Here is a 17453-nt window from a genome sequence, read left to right as displayed (position 1 = left end):
CCCACAACGAGTGACTCCCCGTTAAAAGGCTATAAACACTGAAATAAACCTTTGGATATGTGGCGCTAATTGAATTACCACACTAAAACTGTATTTGACTTCTTCAGTCATTGAACTGAAATGGTTAAGCAAAGAGCCTGCTCCTGTAGGTGAGGTTGGAGCAGAGATTTAGACAAGGAAAGGAACAGTTTTTGGGTGCCTGAGTTGTGGGTTTGTGTGTGTCTGCTCCAATGAGGATGGGCATGTGTATTGTAACAGAAGATGGTGTGTGCGCGACTGTATACGTGTGTGTTGGCATCTAAATCAGACAAAGAGTGATCTCTTCTATAGCCAAAGTGTTAGAGGAGTTAAACTGCAGCTGGGGGACCCACACACCCTCTTTTTCTCTCTAGATCAGTGGGAGCTATTAGCTATAGGTTCCGCTTGACCCAGGCCCACTGGGGGCCTCCCGGCTAAATGGCCCAGGCCCACTGGGGGCCTCCCGGCTAAATGGCCCAGGCCCACTGGGGGCCTCCCGGCTAAATGGCCCAGGCCCACTATTTCACTGTTCCTTTCGGCTAGATGACCAGAACTCTGTGACTCACTGGCAAAACTCCAAGGACTGAAACATGGTGTGTGTGCCTGTATCCTGTATGTATAACGCATGTATGTGTGTATGTGTGGTCTATATATAATGAGTATTAATGTGTGTCTTTTGTATGTAATAATCTATGTAGAATGTGTTTATCTCCAGTCCAAGGACTGTAACGTGGTGGCCTCTAAGCTGATCCTGATCCTAGATGACCTGCTGTGGGTGCTGACTGACTCCCAGCTCAAAGCCATGGTCCAGTACGCCAAGTCACTCAGCGAGGCCATGGACAAGTCTGCTCAGCAGAGGAAGAGCATGGCCACCGAGGACCGGGGACACAGACGCGCATGCAAGCACGCATTACCTCAGTGATTGGGCTATTACGACTGCAGCATTGCACCAAGGACAATGCACAGCGAGTGTGACACTTCAATAAACCTAAGTTAGTGACACTCAATGGGCCTCGTCTAGGAAAACAGACAGACAGAACTTAAGACAATTTCAGAAGACAAAACTTTATCCTTTCACAGTTTCAACGCTGGGCGGCTCCCCACTCCTTTTGTTAGAATATATTGCCTGCTATGTAAAAAGGAAGGTCATGAGACAGATAAGATAAAGTCCTGAGACAGCAGAGATAAAATACAAGATAGAGAACCATTAGGGCAAAGAAAACAGAGGGGGTTTCAGAAGAGGAAGGAGGAGAGGCTGTCACTAGGAAATGGCTACAAAAAGACCTCCCACAGTGACACAATGGATAGACATTGGTGTGTGCAACGGTGTGTGCAACGCCAGGGTTGTCGGTTCGATTCCCACGGGGGGGCAGTACAATTTTTTTTTTTATATATATATATATAAAAATGCATGAAATGTATGCATTCACTACTGTAAGTCGCTCTGGATAAGAGCGTCTGCTAAATGACTAAAAATGTCAAATGTAAGGTGAGAGGTCAGGAATACTGGGAAAATTGGGTTTCGTACTTGAAAAGGGTCCAATTCAAAGATGTCAATGTAACTAATATGATGAAGGTATGACGTGCACTGTAACTGACAGATCTTTTTTGTTGTTCTTTTATTTTACTTTATTTGTACTTTCTTTGTGTTCCTACAATAAAAACAAAGTATAAAAAAAGAAGAGGAAGGAGAAGGCTGGTAGTAGAGAACTGAGTAACAGAGTTTGTTGTTATTCTGCTCCATTCACTATCTCCAGGGAGTGTCAGATGATGTGCGCATACAAACACACACAGTTCATCTCAGTGCATTTCTATATCCACCGCTATCATTACAATGGAGACAAGGGAGAATGAAAGAGAGTGGGAGAGTGAGATTGCGGGTGAGAGAGGGGGGTTGGCAGGGGGAGAGAGATGAGAGGTAGCAGACAGTAACATTTAAATATGGACTAAGATGGTGGGGTTCATCTGAGGAGAGGGACAAAGGGCGAAAGCACCGCCGAGAGTGCAGATGTGTGTGCGCAAGTCTCCCTCTCTTACCCGGATGGCAGCCTTGTTGCAGCCCACTTTGTTGATGGCCAGCCAGGTGGGCAGGTCCAACATGCTCTGCAGTACCTCCTCATCCAGCTCCAGGTTGGTGAGCTGGCCCTCGCCCTTCAGCGTGCTCAGGTTGATCTTGTCTGGGGACAGGTTCTTAGCAAACCTGCAGGGGGAAGAGGAAGGAGAGGAGGGGAGAGGAGAACATTTGTATTGTTGTTATTCATTCAACATCATGGAAAGAAACCCTTAACATACATCATCATAACTACAAATACAAGACACCCTTGCTTTTGGGAGGGAGAGACTAAGTGAAAGTAAGGAGAGAGAATTGCATTTAACCTGTCTTTATTGGCACAATTCATTAGAGTAGTCCCTCTCTCTCCCTTACCACCAACGAGGAGAAAAATAAAGGCAGATAGTGAGGACAAGAAAGATAATGAACAAGGAAAGAAAGACAGAAGAGAGAGGGATAGTCTAGAAGAGACAAGGGAGCCAACCACATCAGCCTGTTAAAAGTGGTGAGCAAACTTTTGGAAAAGATTGTTTGATCAATTAAAGTTATTTTACAGAAAACTAATTAACAACAGACTTTCTGCATGCTTATTGGGAAGGGCACTCAACATGCTCGGCACTGACAAATGACTGATGATTGGCTGAAAGAAATTGATATTAAGAAGATAGTGGGAACTGTTTTGTTAGACTTCAGCCCAGCTTTTGATGTCATTGATCATAACCTATTGCTGAAAAAACGTAGGGGTTATGGATTTGCATCATCTGCCTTATTATGGACTGAGAGTTATCTATCTAATAAAACTCAGAGGGTTTTTGTTAATGGAAGCCCATCTCATACAAATTCAGTTCAGTGTGGTATACTGCAGGGCAGCCTACTAGGGCCATTGTTTTCTGTTTTTACAAATGACCTTCCACTGACCTTGAATAAGGCCTGTGTGTCTATTTACGATGACGACTCAACAGTATACACGTCGGCTACAACAGTAAAATAAATAACTGAAACACTGAACATTGATCTCCAGTCAGTTTTAGAATGGGTAACTAGCAATAGGCTGGTGCTCAATATCAAAACTAAAAAGCATAATTTCTGGGAGAAATTACTCTCAACGCTAAACCTTGTTTAAATCCCTTATTGAATAATGTGGCTATTAAGCAAGTTGAGGAGATTAAACTGCTGGGTGTAACCCTAGATAGCAAGCTTTCATGGTCAAAACATATAGACTCAATGGTTGCTAAAATGGGAAGAGGTCTGTCCAGACAGATCCTACAGGCCCTAGTTTTGTTGCACCTTGACTACTGCCCAGCTGTGTGGTCATGTGTGGCAAAGAAGGACATAGGTAAATTGCAGTTGATTCAGAACGAAGCAGCACGTATCGCACTTAGATGTGCATGGAGGGTGAATGTCAGTAACATGCATGTCAATCTCTCCTGCCTCAAAGTTGAGAAGAGATTAACTGCATCACTATTGGTCTTTTTGTGAGGTATTGATGTGTTGAAGGTACCGAACTGTCTGTTCCATCAGTTGGCACACAGTTCGAACACTCATCGGTACAACACAAGACATGCAATCTGAGGTCTCTTCACAAACCCCAGGTCCAGAACAGAGGCTGGGAAATGCAGTGTTAAATAGAGACTACATGGAACTCTACCACCCCAGGTAACTCAAGCTAGGATTAAAACTAGATTACAAAAAAAATAAAAACACCTTACTGCACAAAGGGGACTGTGGAGAGAACCATTTATAACTTGTATTGTAATTTGCACTATGTATTAGACCTAGATATTGTGTATGTACTGATATGTAGGCTAGGTGTGATGTTTTAAATGTGTGCATTTCAGTCCTTGACTAATAATGTTCTGTACTAGGTAATGTTTCATGTGGACCCCAGGAAGAGTAGCTGATGCTTTTACAGCGGCTAATGGGGATCCTAATAAATACCAGTACCCAGAGAGATGAGGTAGGCCTATAGGTCTGTTATGGAACATTATAGTTCTACTGAAAGTCAAATTACAGACTTGGAAAAGAGGGAGACAGTGACATGTCTGCTGCCTCTTAAAACCGTACTCAAGGTTGTGTGAGAACTTTAGGGTCACACTGTCTCAACTGTAAGGGTTTCCCAACTCGTATCTTTCATCAGAGGTAGCACAGCCAATGAGTGTGTGTGTCCTGGGTGCGCATGGGTGGGTTCCATCGCTAGGCCCCGCTCAAAGCTCCAACACACACTGTGCCCATGACCTGGTGCCATATTCCCTAGACTCCCTACCACAGTATGTGGTTAGTAGTTAGCCAAACACCCACATACCAGGCAAAAGGTCATTGTCCTAATTAATGTTTACAGATAAAGAATTCCCAGTAACTCACAGCTGGATTTTATCAATCCACATTACACACAACAACCTGTGTGTGTTTGTACACCACAAGTGTGTGTCCATATACAGCCTGTTTGACTACGTTAATTCTCATTTTATCGATCTACGTTACACCACAACCTAAGCACGACAACACACTGTCAACACACACGTTAATGAAGCAGAGACTGCCACGGTTTGACTGCCGTAATCTTGTTAGCTACCTGGTTGGCAGGCAGCTAATCTGACACAGATAGAAGCACCATGCTCTTAAATAGGACCAGATCAAAAGCTCCCAACTGTGCTGCAACATTCAGCCAACATTTAAATAACATCCTTTAACCAATGTTTTAATAACCGCTAGTCAGATTCACAAAACTGATACAACCGATGGCCCGGTAACTTATATAGCATGATTCATTTGTCCCACATCACAACTCATAGGCCATATTGAAGACAATAAGATGAAGTAACCCTTCCACGCTGACCTGAGGTCAGTTTTCACTCTTCATTCAAATGTTGAGGTTAGGATTGGGGAGGGTAAGCTGATCCCTTATTCATCCAGTCAACACTCTCAGCACAGTGTGAGGAGCAGAGGGGCAGTGTGAACGGGCCACACACACACACACACACACACACACACACACACACACACACATAGAGAAAGAGCTCTGGTACAGCGAACTCTTATACTTCGGTCCGTTGTGTTGCTGACTGTGGCCATAAGGAAGTAGCAAGATCCGATCAGCTTCTCTGGCCTATCGCACGTGCGCCCACACAGATTTAATGAGCTGTTTCCAGTCAACTTCCCCTGTACCTGCCTCATTCCTGATCAAGCTTTTGTTTAGGTAGTTCCCTTATATGGGCTAACCTTATTAGGAGATCTTTTTGAGCTTTTTAAAATGTGGGCTACTTTTCTGCCGACTGGGTTTTAGATGTTCCATGACTAAATTGTGTGCTGATCTTTGTTGGCTGTTTTGTTCAGTCTCAAATGGGACAAAAATGATTAGAAGACAGTAAAAATACCCTAAAACATTGTTAGAATCTGCCCTAGAGTAGAGGTACTAAATACATTATTTTACAACAGAAGTTGAAGGAGACTAACTGGATTGAGGTGGATGATTAGGTGGCTGAGGTATTAGGCGAGGCCAGGTTCAATTAAGCCAAGGCACCAGGGTTAACACCCATACACCTCATTTATATTAGCATGATTCACCCACTCTTCACCGTCATAGCTGGTGCATGGTCTCTGCAGGTTTTGTAATTGTGGCCTGTAAGGCTAACCTTCTCCCTGCCTCCATCAGAGCCATAAATATTACATTGCTCCGGGGCCCTGTGTGTGTCGCGGATGTGTGTATTGTAGTCGGACCCACAGGAGATCCCTCACCTTTGACTGACTCAATCTAAACAAGGGATGACAAGGTCACTTTGGAGCAACCTTCCTCAGGATACACAGACACACATTTGGGTTATTCTTTGAGGGATAAACCAGTCGTCGCCTGGCAGAACTTATTCAATTCAGTAGTCTCTGCAAAGATAGAAAGTGTGTGTGCGCGCGCATGTGCGTCCATTCTTCAGATTAAATTAGAAAATCAACTTGATTAGATGAACCTATGATCTAACTGCAGATCTGTTTCTGTTCTCACAACTCACTGGAAATAAACCAATGAAACCTGCCCTGGTGCTGGAGAAATGGCCTTTATTTTATTAGGCCTAAGTACAACGCTTGTGTCCAATCTAACGACACGGTCTTCATTGAGTTGGCGTGTGTGCTCCTAACAATGTCTTTATTCTATTAAACATGTGTCCATTATCACAACACTGCCTTCTGTTAGTGTTTTCCTATTTTTTTCAGTCTTGTATAGTGGAGCGTCCATTTTGAAAACACTGTCTTAAGTCTTCTAGTTAATGTCCTTATATCATGTGTTCCAATTGGTTTCTTCTTCACTATAAAGTACACTAGCAACCATTTTGGATACACTATTTTCTGAGTTATTGTGTTGAAAATAGATCTCATTTCTTTATTGCAAATGACACCCAAGTCTAGTAAAGTAGACCTAACTCCACAAAGACTGTGTTAAACGGTTTCCCTTCGAGAAGCAACTCATTCCATTGGTCACTTTTGTTTCCCGTGTTGCTTTTGACTGAGCCAGCAAATCTGGTTAGCACAAGCAGGTTTGAATGAATAAGGAAATAACTAAATTCCAAAACTTTAGCACCTTTTTCCCAAAACATGTTCCTCACTGTCATTTTTGGAATGTTCTTAGATTGAAACAGACTCTTCCGAGCCAGCCCCTCAGTCTTCTCTCTCCGACCCAGTGGTTAATATTTTGTATTTAGCGGCTGTGTGTCACAGTGTGTGTGTAGGTATCCCTCCATCTATCATCCGCCCATCAGTCCAGTCACATTCCTGCACGCATCATCAAGCCGTGCCACAGAGACCACTAGTTGAATCAAATGTGTTAGTGCTGGGCTATAACAAAAATGTTCACCAACAGTTAGAGTCCCCTAGGAATGAAATGTTGAGGAGTAACACTGACATAGCCTGCCAGACAGAGGAGAAGGTAAGATGTAGAGAGAAAGAGATGGAGAGATACATAGAGAAAGACAGACGGGGCTAGAGCTGAGCATGTGCCTGAAGCAACGTTGACACCTGATCACAGTGAGCCTCAGTAGAATGAATATTTAACAGCACAGGGCTCCCAGACACACTCAATACTGACTGGACCAGACACACACAGGCCCAACATCGCTATGTGTGTTTCCTTTAAGGTCACACCAGTGTGTGTATGTGTTGTTTATGCGTGCACGTTTAAGAATCTCTGCGTGCGTGCGTGTGTGTGTAGCCCCAGCCCCTGCTGTTTCTGGCCCTGGTCCATGTCGATACCTGAGCCTATTGGTTTAATGGGGAGAGGGACATCTTTATCAACTCACCCTTGGGACCACCTGAGAGCAGCACACTGTTGGTGGAAACACCTCACACCACCAGCCACACTCGCATTGTGTGTGTGTGTGTGTGTGTGTGTGTTCCCAAAGGCCAATGTTTTGACATACAACAAGGCCTCGAAGGCAAGAGTCAGCCTTTCTCTCCTGCCTTCAGGAGGTCGTTGCAGATAGAAACACTCCTAGTATAGCGCGGAGATGATGTTATCCTATTCTTCATGACAGAGAAGCATGGCTGTTCTACATTATATATTTCTTTCTGAACGTTGATATGTTGCACCTCATTGAGTGGAACCCTGGTGAATATGCCCCAAGCATTGACATCACTATAATGAGCAGTGGGTTTGGCTTCTTCCAAGCAGGACTGCTTCGAATACACGACCAATCACGTAACGACCCTAGGAAGTGATAATGACATAATTCCCCCAGTCCTGCTGACGCTAACAGTAATGTGCACACACACAATCCAATGTTGTAGGACATTGAAGCTTTGTTCACATTGGCAGTTTAAAGTGATTCAGATCAAATTTTGTTGAATATCCGATTCAAATCTGTTCTTTTTCCTGCTGTCTGAATAGCCAAAAGCACATGAAATTGGTTATTTCAGGGCACATTTCAAACCACCTACATAGGCGGTTTGAAATCAGACACAAATCTGATTCCTGGCCATGCGACTTGTGTCTGAATGGTCAAATCCGGTTTATTTGCCTTCAAGTGGTTTTCAGACTTAGTAGCTATCTAGGAACAAGATATGCCTAATATGTTGACAGTAAAAAAAAGTGGTAGCTAACTAGCTTGTTAATTGATTACAAACAAATTAGAGAATGTACTAGAAAGCCAAACAGCTATTGTTACCTAGCTAGCTCATTGACTGCTGTGGCTAGCCAAAAATGACTCATTTTTCAAGTTGGATCATCTTAACCTTTGAGGCTTTAAAAAAAAGTGTTCTTCCACTATGATTTTAAACATTCAAATCAACTGGGACACGTCCATGGCAGGCATTGTTGTCACTTTAGCTTGATGCATAACTTCTAACTGATAGGAAGCACGAGCACCACCACCAACCAGTCTACACCACTGCACAGACCCGTCTTTACTATGAATACTAGCTGACCCATGTCAGCAAATGTCTTGTCTGAACACACACATCGGATTTGGTCATATTTAACTTGCTGTTTCGACAGTCAGTATTCCAAAACGGATTTGAAAAACAAAACTGACTTGAACATTAAGGCCTACAGTGTGAACAAGGCTTAAAAGGAAATGACAGCCATAAGCTGTGTATGTAAAACTTGGCTGTGGCCACTGTTTGTGGGACCATGAAGGGCACAGCAACCACTAGCCATCAAAGCCTCTGCCTTGCCGCATAAATACCAAGGGCTCCGCTGGTAATACTGAAAGGGCTTTTGTTCACAATGCATTGCTGGCAGGAAGCAATGCATTAAAAAGTCCAATGCACTTTCACCCTTTCTAAAAGGTACAACACTTGTTTAACTGCATTGTGTGTGACTATAACAAAGCTTACTGTTCTATGTCAATCCAAAACAGTTTGCAAGTCATTCATTCTTATCAAGCCGGTAACATGGGAGGTTCAACCTACATCTAAAAGGTTCAAGGTTTTATCTAAGCTTTGTTTAAAGCCAGTTTTCTAGGAGCTACAGGTGTAAGGACGTGAATGCTCTTGGATCATTATCAGTCAGTTGTAGGTAGGTTCAACTGAATGCGATAGGCAATTTATGTTATTAAGGAGAAGTTCTCCCTTTAGAAAATAATGGGTAAGGATTTCAATGAACTTCCCTCGGGGCACCAACCTGGAACAATAAATAATGCATGTGCCTAGCTGAAAGCTGTCGATAACAATGGGTAGGACAACTGATGACTGTGTTGCAAACATAGGGACTATATTGTGTAGACTCAGTCTCAGGTGTAGTCTTTTCTCTCCATGACCCGTGAAAAATATTTTACACTTCCCTAGCTGATTAAATGGTGTCAATTAACGCTTTATCAAATACTTGTGAGAGGAAAAGGTGGCACAAAACTTTGCCGACTACAACAACCAAGGCCTCCATCTTCCCTGCTCAGTGTCCATGGTACTGGCAAACAAACAAGGCATGTGTGTATGATGTGTACAGGTGCTTAGTCATCTCTATGCTGTGGAAGGTGCATAATTATCCCAAGCTGCTAATGCAAGCAAGAGCGGACATACATACAGCCCCGGTGCAAGTAAATACAGTAGAGCAGGGGTGTCAAACTCATTCCATGGAGGACCGAGTGTCTGCTGATTTTTGATTAAGACCTAGACAACCAGATGAGGGGAGTTCCTTACTAATCAGTGATCTTAATTAATCAATCAAGTACAAGGGAGGAGCAAAAACCTGCAGACACTCACCCTGCCGTTGAATGAGTTTGGCTAATGTGCAATAGAGCAGAGTTCCCCAATCTTGGTCCTGGGGCCTCTCTGGGTGCACACTTAGTTTTTTCCCTAGAACTACACTGTTGATTCAAATAATCAACTCATCATCAAGCATTGATTAGTACTGAGTATGGAAAACCCTGCAGTAGAGAGTAAAGTTGGTGTGTTCCACTCAGAATGGCTCCCGAGTGGCACAACGGTCTAAGGGGTGTCACTACAGACACCCTGGTTCGAATCCAGGCTGTATCACAACCGGCCGTGATTAGGAGTCCCATAGGGCTGTGCACAATTGGCCAAGCGTCGTCCAGGTTTGGCTGGTGTAGGCTGTCATTGTAAATAAGAATTTGTTCTTAACTGACTTGCCTAGTTAAATAAAGGTTAAATAAAAACATTTAATTAAATTAAAATCGCCCAAAATGACAACTTTCCCCGATGTGGCAACCTGGTCTCAGAGCATTTCGTATTATTTTGCACGGAAACCCGAGACATTAGATTTATTATGATTAGTAACCATACCAAATATAAAGTAAGACAGATGGTTACTTAAAGCAAAAACTAAAAAGTGGGGTGGTTGGTTGGTCCGGGTGGGCTTATAGCGTGAACGTCTAGCAACCCAAAAGGTTGAGTTTGAATATCATCATGGACAACGTTTGCATTTTACCAACTTTTCAACTACTTACTACTTTTTAGTTACCTTGCAACTACTTAGCTAACCCTTCACCCAAATTCGTAACATATTGTGTTTTGGGAATACGTAACATATAATACGAATTGTAATTTAACATACGAAATGGGTGATGGACATCCAAAAAGTAATACATACCATACGAAACGTAACATATGACGTTACTAAATGAACAGAATAATACGAAATGTTCTGAGACCTGGTTGGATGTAGTACTAGCTGTCAGTGCAGTACGTGGCGTGTTTGTCTATGCCAGAAGCTTATGCTGCTAGATAGCTAACTAGTGTAGTTTACCTGGCTAACTAGGTGGCTAATGACAATCATTGACTGATGTAACCTAGCTAATAGAAAACTTGCTATATCTGGCTAAACAATGATTACCGGGACATAGCTAGCCAACTAATGTTAACGTACTGGTGGAGCCTAGGCTAGGAAGATTAGTTGCGTTAACAACAATACGCAAGGTTAGCCATAACCAGTAAGCGAACAAACCAGTTAGCTAGCTAACTAAACACGTCAGACACCGGTCTTTTTTTGGCAACCAACAACAAGCAAACTTGCTCCTAACTGGCTAGCTAGCTAGCTAACTACCCTAACCAAGTTCAGCTGCGCAAGCATAGTGAGTAAGTGGCCTCCCGCGCGCTATGGCACAACGCTGCTAACGCGCTAGCTTGGTTCCCAAATGAAACCCCTTTGGGAGTTTGTTGTATTTTGTCTCTCCGCCTGGTTCATATCGATTGACACTGACCTGGAGAGGTGTTTGAGGATCTGTTTCTTGATCAGCCCAGCCATGACCGCATAAATGATTTATCCCAGCGATGCAGTTCAAATTCTCAATTCTGAGTCAGGGTGCATTTTTTGTGGTCTTTGTGAGGCTAGCCCAGTTCTTGTTCCCTTCCCACGGAGATTTGACAGGGAAAAACAAACCTCCGAGACACAGCTAGCTTCAGAAGGCAAATAAGCCATTACAACTAGTGCTAAAGTCCATCTTCACTGCAACAGCACCTGGAAACACGGCCTGTGCTGTCACAACGTCTGATGGGCCTGCGCCGACCAAAGTCAAAGATACAAGACTTGCGGGCGGAGCATGGATGACTCAGGCATTACGTCAGCATTGTCCCATGTATTGTTTTATTTTAGAAGTGAAACCGTAATTGCCCGTTTTTACTGTGGCTGAGTACATCCGCACGGGAGATATTTGGGGTTGGGGCTGCTGCGATTTTTTTCGCCGACGGGGTACCATCTACCTGTGAGTGCAGTTCCAGTCTCCTCTCGAAAGACTGTCATTCAGGGACCTCTGGTGGACAAAGGCAGGGAGAGGGGTCCAGCTGCAGCTGTCATCTATCAGGCCCATCACCTCTCAGGCCCCTCTCCAATGCCAGGACCATCACTTCCGGGTCTGACACGTTAAGCAGAATATTTTTTTCTGTTTTCCACAGAGAGGATAGCGTCCAAACGACTGACAACTCACTTTAGGTCGAAACTAACACACAATGAACGGTACGCAGTGTCCTTCGCCCCCACGTACATCTGCTATCCAACACATCAGCAGATTACACACCAATTTTAAGATAAAACATTGCACAATGATTATACTACAATGGAACAACTGAATGTATGCGTCTTAGAAGTATTTTTCACATACAAACTTTATATGTCCGAACTAAGAATCAAATACGCTTTAAATAACATGTCTCTGTGATTGCTGATTTTCTGCATGTATCAGAGCTCCATCAGGTAGCCTGATTTCAGATGTGTCCATATACATAGGATTATTAGGGAAATTGTTATTCTTGCAAAGCATGTAAACGTTTTAATTGAACTATTATATTAATATGACTAGCCACAATAGTGGCTTTATTGTGTGCATGTAACCGTACTCACTGAGGTGTCCTGGCGTTGGAGGGGAGCCTGAGATATTATGTCCCACCAGTAAGTGGCAGTATACAGAGGGTCCTGAGAGTCTGCAGTTAGACTCTATTGGACAACGGCCAAAGTGCTTGGAGTGTACAAACATCAGATAACTAAATCATCCTGCAACTTTTATCAAACCTTTAAAAACACACGTGAAAACAATTATTTTGTGGCAGATTAATAGAAAACAGAGTGTTTTGTTATCCATTTTGTGTAAAATATGCATTTGTTTTTTTAATTTGCATTGTGGTGCTAGCTAAATGTTATTGAAACTATTCAAATGTCCAACTCTATAGGTTTGCAGTTTGCAATCGGTGACAGCAATCCCATCATGATTTGGAGGGCACATAGCTACATAGCATAGGCTAGTGATTAGGTTACGCTGATTAGGTAATAGTATGCCAATAGCCTAGTGACTTCGGCACAATGGAAGAAATTGAAAATAGGCCTATTTGTTAACATGCATTGTTAATGGTAAAACCATTTTTTATTTTTTTTTACATGAATAGTTGTTCGAAACACTTCCTGATCTAGTCTGGAATAGCAACATGCCTTGGATTGAGAGAACTCTAGGAAAGGATGTCGAGGCATACACGATAACTCTACTCTAGTTGCCACGTATGAAGGGAGGAGCAAATGAGAGGGAAAAAACTATCCAACAACCCCTCCTCTTTACTGTTGGTACAGTATTGAAACAAATTACATCAGTTGATTTCTGAGATCATTATTTTTCTAGACATGTTTAGGCTATCCTATACCAGGATTTTGGCTTATATAAACAGGGTTTGAAAGACATGAAACATCAATGGGCCTAATTCTATTATTCCAAATAAATAGGCCTAGTTTTTTCCTCAACTTTATCAGAACTAGTTACTGTGTTTCTGAAGTCTTGATTCCATAATTCCATCGCCATTGGAGACAGAACGTCAGGTCCCACAACAAGAGACACGCCCCTTTTTCGCATACCTCAACGCGAACAGAGTTCTACAAAAATCCACATCGCGCTCACTGACACGCTAAATGTACGGCGAAGACAGTACACAGCATCTGTAGAGACCAGCCTCACACTTCCTCGGACCCCCTGGTAGAAAGCCACATCAGACATGACTGCGAGACACAGAAACAAGAACAATTTAAGCGAAAAGACTGCTTCACCCACGCAAGATGACGTGGCGAAGAAAAGTCCGAAACCTAGTAGTAATGGTAGCCCCTCAATCCAGGGTTCGGGGTCGGGGAGTTGGGTCAAAGTTATAGCTGCTTTATGTTATATCGCATTAGTAGCCGCTGCGGGCTTTGCTGCTATTTATCTACAACAAGTGTTGAAAGAAGTTCATCAAATCAGCAGCAGAAATGAAGAGACCGTACGGAAAAATGCAGAGGTTGCGCACAAAGTAGAGAATGTTCTTCAACAGGTAAGCAATGCAATCGATTTAGGACTAACCACTAGCCATTTAATGACTAGGTCACGAGATAAGGCAGGCTGTTGAAGACCGCACACCAAAACTAGATATGATGAACATATAGACTACAGAGAAGAAATGGCTAGAAGAGGGCCACCTCCCCCTCCTCCTAAAGCTTGATGAGCTGGCACAAGAAAAGTACAGATGCAATCTATGCTATTCTTTCCTAGAGAGAGAGTACTGACATTGCAACAAAAACAAATCCAGGTTAATGGAAATACTACATCCTTTATAATAAAAAGGGAAGCTATATTTCTATAGAACTGAGGAATGCACCCCATAAATGATCTTACATTTTTATCCAGCTAGCTATGTTCCTGCATTAATTAATTCGGTCAATCAGTTATTCCTTCCTTCATTCATTCACTTATTTTCAAGCCTTTATGTAACTTCAATCAACTTGTCATGCATAAATTGAGATCTCCCAGACCAGTTTGAACTAAACCAGTTTGAACTGGATGCTTACAGTTGTTTTTTAAAGCGGCATATGTAGATCTACCCCACAGGCTGAGAAATAGCTGAGTTATGTAATAAAGCTACGTAACCTACTCGTAAGTTACTGTAACTAGGTAAATGTGGTAAAGAAACCCCTCAGGGAAAAACATTTGCTAAGAACACACATTCAACAAGTAAATCCTGAAACATGCATTGCAGTCTCCTATATGTAAACTTCCTATGTGAGGCTGTGTCAACTATTGTTGTATAAAGCTACAGTATGTGATTAACTGTGTCTTCCACTGCAAGCTATAAAGTCTATTTCAATAACTACCAAGCCAAAAAACTATTTTGTCAGGCAAATGACTGGTCAGGGATAGGCTCTTCCACCCTCTTCCAACTTTCTTGGAATGTATTGTACCTGTGTTTCCAGTACACAGGTGTGACTATACAGATGTACAGCTTGAAACCTGTGTTATACAATTTAATAGTAGTAATAGTGTTAGATAATGTGGCTATTATATTATTTATGCATACATACAGTATTTATAGTAGGGATGTGACAGATTGTAAGGATTTGACACATTAATCATTAAAGACTAATCGAATAATCATTAAGGCCCTAATCTGTATTGATGACCAAAGATTTACCTACACTGAGTGTACAAAACATTAAGAACACCGTCCTAATATTGAGTTGCACCCCCTTTTGCCCTCAGAACAGTCAAAATTTGCCTGGACATGGGCTCTGCAAGGTTTCGAAAGTGTTCCACAGGGATGCTAGCCCATGTTGACTCCAATGCTTCCCACAGTTGTGTCAAGTTGGCTGGATGTCCTTTGGGTGGTGAACCATTCTTGATACACACAGGAAACTGTTGAGCGTGAAAAACCCAGCAGCGTTGCAGTTCCGGACACAAGCCAGTGCGCCTGGCACCTACTACCGTACCCCGTTCAAAGGCACTTAAATATTTTTTCTTGCCCATTCACCCTCTGAATGACACAATCCATGTCTCAAGGATTAAAAATCCTTCTTTAACCTGGCTCCTCCCCTTCATCTACACTGATTGAAGTGGATTTAACAAGTGATAAGGGCTCATAGCTTTCACCTGGATTCACCTGGTCAGTCTCTATGTCATGGAAAGAGCAGGTGTTCTTCATGTTTTGTACACTGTGTATGATTCCCTGTCTGTGGTTGTGTAGGTGGACAACGTGAGGGGCGCTGTAGACGGGTTGGAGTCAGCACTGGGCATCATGCGGGCAGAGCAGGAGGCGGGGAGCCGGGCGGTGAGGAAGGGCGAGGTGGAGACACGGCGGGTGGAGGAGGCTCTTCAGAGGCTCCAGAACGAACTGCTGGTTGACCTATCAGAAGGCATCAAGGAGGTGAAGGAGGCCAGAGAGCGGGACTTCTCTTCCCTGGAGAAGACGGTGGAGGAGCGCCTGGCTGAGTTGAGTGCCTCCATCGCGGACAGCGTGACTGAGTTCACCGAGGCCCAGGGTGAGACTCAAAGTCAGTTGGCTGACCTCAAAGCCCGTCTGGACGACATGGAGGACCCGGAGCTGATCAGGCAGGAACTGACTGCCATTGTCGACACCGTCGCCGTTCTCAGCGCCACTAAGCAGGCCACCAATGAGTCTGCCTATTCGCTGAGGGAGCAGATTGCCGCAGTGGGGGCGGAGCTCCAGACCCGTAACCAGGAAATAGCCTCGATGTCACAGGAAGTGGAGGCGGTGAGGTTGCTGGTGCAGGAGACGGCGGGGAGCCTGCGGCAGCAGGTGTCGGGGGCAGAGGCAGGCATCCAGGCATTGACAGATCAGGACCAGAGCCTGCAGAGCAGCCTGGAGCTGGCCACCAAAGCTCTACACAGTCTGGAGAAGGAACTGCGGGGGGAATCGGCCAGGGCTGAGCAGAGGTCCGACGGTCTGGAGGTCAGACTAAAAGTGACGGAGGAGGGCGGAGACTCCCTGGCGGTGTCGCTAACAGACCTGACTTCCAAGGTTGAGGCTCTTCTTGCCAAGTACAATTCCCACGAGAGCACGCTCGCCGCCCAGAGCACGGCAGCCGAGAAGGCCCGGGCCACTCTACAGGGAGAGCTAGAGGAGCTGAAGGGCAGCCTAGGGGAGCTCCAGTCCAACGTGGTCACACTGAGTGGCGCTCAGACCAATCTGGCTTCCAGGGACTCTAGCCTGGGGCAGCAGATAGAGGGGCTGGAGCAGAAGCTGGAAGCCCTGGGGGAAGTCTCCAAGTCAACCAGCCACCCCCCACCAGAGCTGGAGAAGCTGAAGAGCACCGTGGATGGCCTGGTGGGGAAAGCTGCCAAGCTGGAGAGCCATGAGAAGGCCATCGAAGCCCTACAGGGGTCACTACAGAAGACCATTAGCTCATTGGAGGCCGTGACCAAAGCCCCAGCCGAAGAGCAAGAAGGTGTAAGGGGAGCGTAGGAAGAAGAGGAAGAGGGGGGGCAGACTGGGTTGGGTCAATGAGAAATGGGAAACGTGGACTGCTGTGAATTTTAATACAACACTGCACTGTAGTTTTTTGTTTGTTTATTTGTATTTTTTCTCATTTGAGTTTTTCATTTAGTCAGATTCTGTTACGGGTGCTTTCACAAACCCAACTTGCAATATAAGCTCTTGTTCAGGAGCGTGTTATGGTTTACTGATTGTGTTTTGTTTCAAAAATTAAATTGGGCCACCACATTTCTGTGTAGACAAGGCTTTGAATTGATTTACATGTATATTATAAAATCTTCATCGTACATTGTATGGGACTAACTCACTCCAACTGTCTCCGTGACAGATGCAAGGTAGCCATTTTGCACACCACCACACTTCATCAATCTCACTGGAGGTGAGTATTGAGGTGAAAGGTGAGAGTGGGTCGGCCTGTTTCTAGAAGATCATTGGATAAAGATCATAGAAATCCTTCATAGGATACAGGCTACAAGGTTAAAGCACTCCCAGTTCATTTAAAGGCTCACTCTAGGCATGTGCTCCAAATGGCTCCCTATCTCCTATATAGTGCACTACTTTTGACCAGGGCCCATATGGCTCTAGTAAAAGTAGTGTACTACAGTGAGCTCCAAAAGTTTTGGGACAGTGACACACTTTTTGTTGTTTTGGCTCTGTACTCCAGCACTTTGGATTTGAAATGATATAATGACTGAGGTTAAAGTGCAGACTGTCAACT

At 44.0% G+C, this 17453-nt stretch overlaps 2 protein-coding genes across 4 annotated transcripts in view; one reads left to right on the top strand and one right to left on the bottom strand.

The window, feature by feature from the left end:
* Positions 1-11677, bottom strand: part of LOC106576369 (bridge-like lipid transfer protein family member 3B) — a 61998-nt gene extending 50321 nt beyond the window's left edge. Inside the window, exons 1-2 of one of the 3 annotated variants that reach the window (XM_045699992.2) lie at positions 11206-11677; positions 2056-2218 (exon numbers count right to left, since the gene is read on the bottom strand). In XM_045699992.2, coding sequence (XP_045555948.1) covers positions 2056-2218; positions 11206-11249 — 207 coding nt within the window. In that variant the 5' untranslated portion in view covers positions 11250-11677. The remainder of the gene's footprint in view (positions 1-2055; positions 2219-11205) is intronic. The other 2 variants (XM_045699993.2, XM_045699994.2) reach the window with 2 other exon arrangements.
* A 1478-nt stretch (positions 11678-13155) lies between these two features.
* LOC106576430 (cytoskeleton-associated protein 4) lies at positions 13156-16963 on the top strand. Its single transcript, XM_045699995.2, has 2 exons — positions 13156-13783; positions 15467-16963. The coding sequence occupies exons 1-2, from the start codon at positions 13475-13477 to the stop codon at positions 16703-16705; spliced, it is 1548 nt and encodes a 515-aa protein (XP_045555951.1). The 5' UTR covers positions 13156-13474; the 3' UTR covers positions 16706-16963.
* The last annotated feature ends 490 nt before the right edge of the window (positions 16964-17453 follow it).

Source organism: Salmo salar, chromosome 17 (assembly GCF_965601325.2).
Source record: "Salmo salar chromosome 17, fSalSal1, whole genome shotgun sequence".
Classification (NCBI taxonomy): Eukaryota; Metazoa; Chordata; class Actinopteri; order Salmoniformes; family Salmonidae; genus Salmo; species Salmo salar.
The sequence above is the reverse complement of the archived record's forward strand: the minus strand, read 5'-3'. Positions and strand labels throughout refer to the sequence as shown.

What these genes read in the sequence shown, in the direction of transcription:
- LOC106576430 (XM_045699995.2), top strand. Translation starts at nt 13,475, where the DNA reads ATGACTGCGAGACACAGAAACAAGAACAATTTAAGCGAAAAGACTGCT. An exon ending in TAGAGAATGTTCTTCAACAG is followed by an intron (nt 13,784 to 15,466) that starts GTAAGCAATGCA and finishes GTGGTTGTGTAG; the next exon opens with GTGGACAACGTGAGGGGCGC.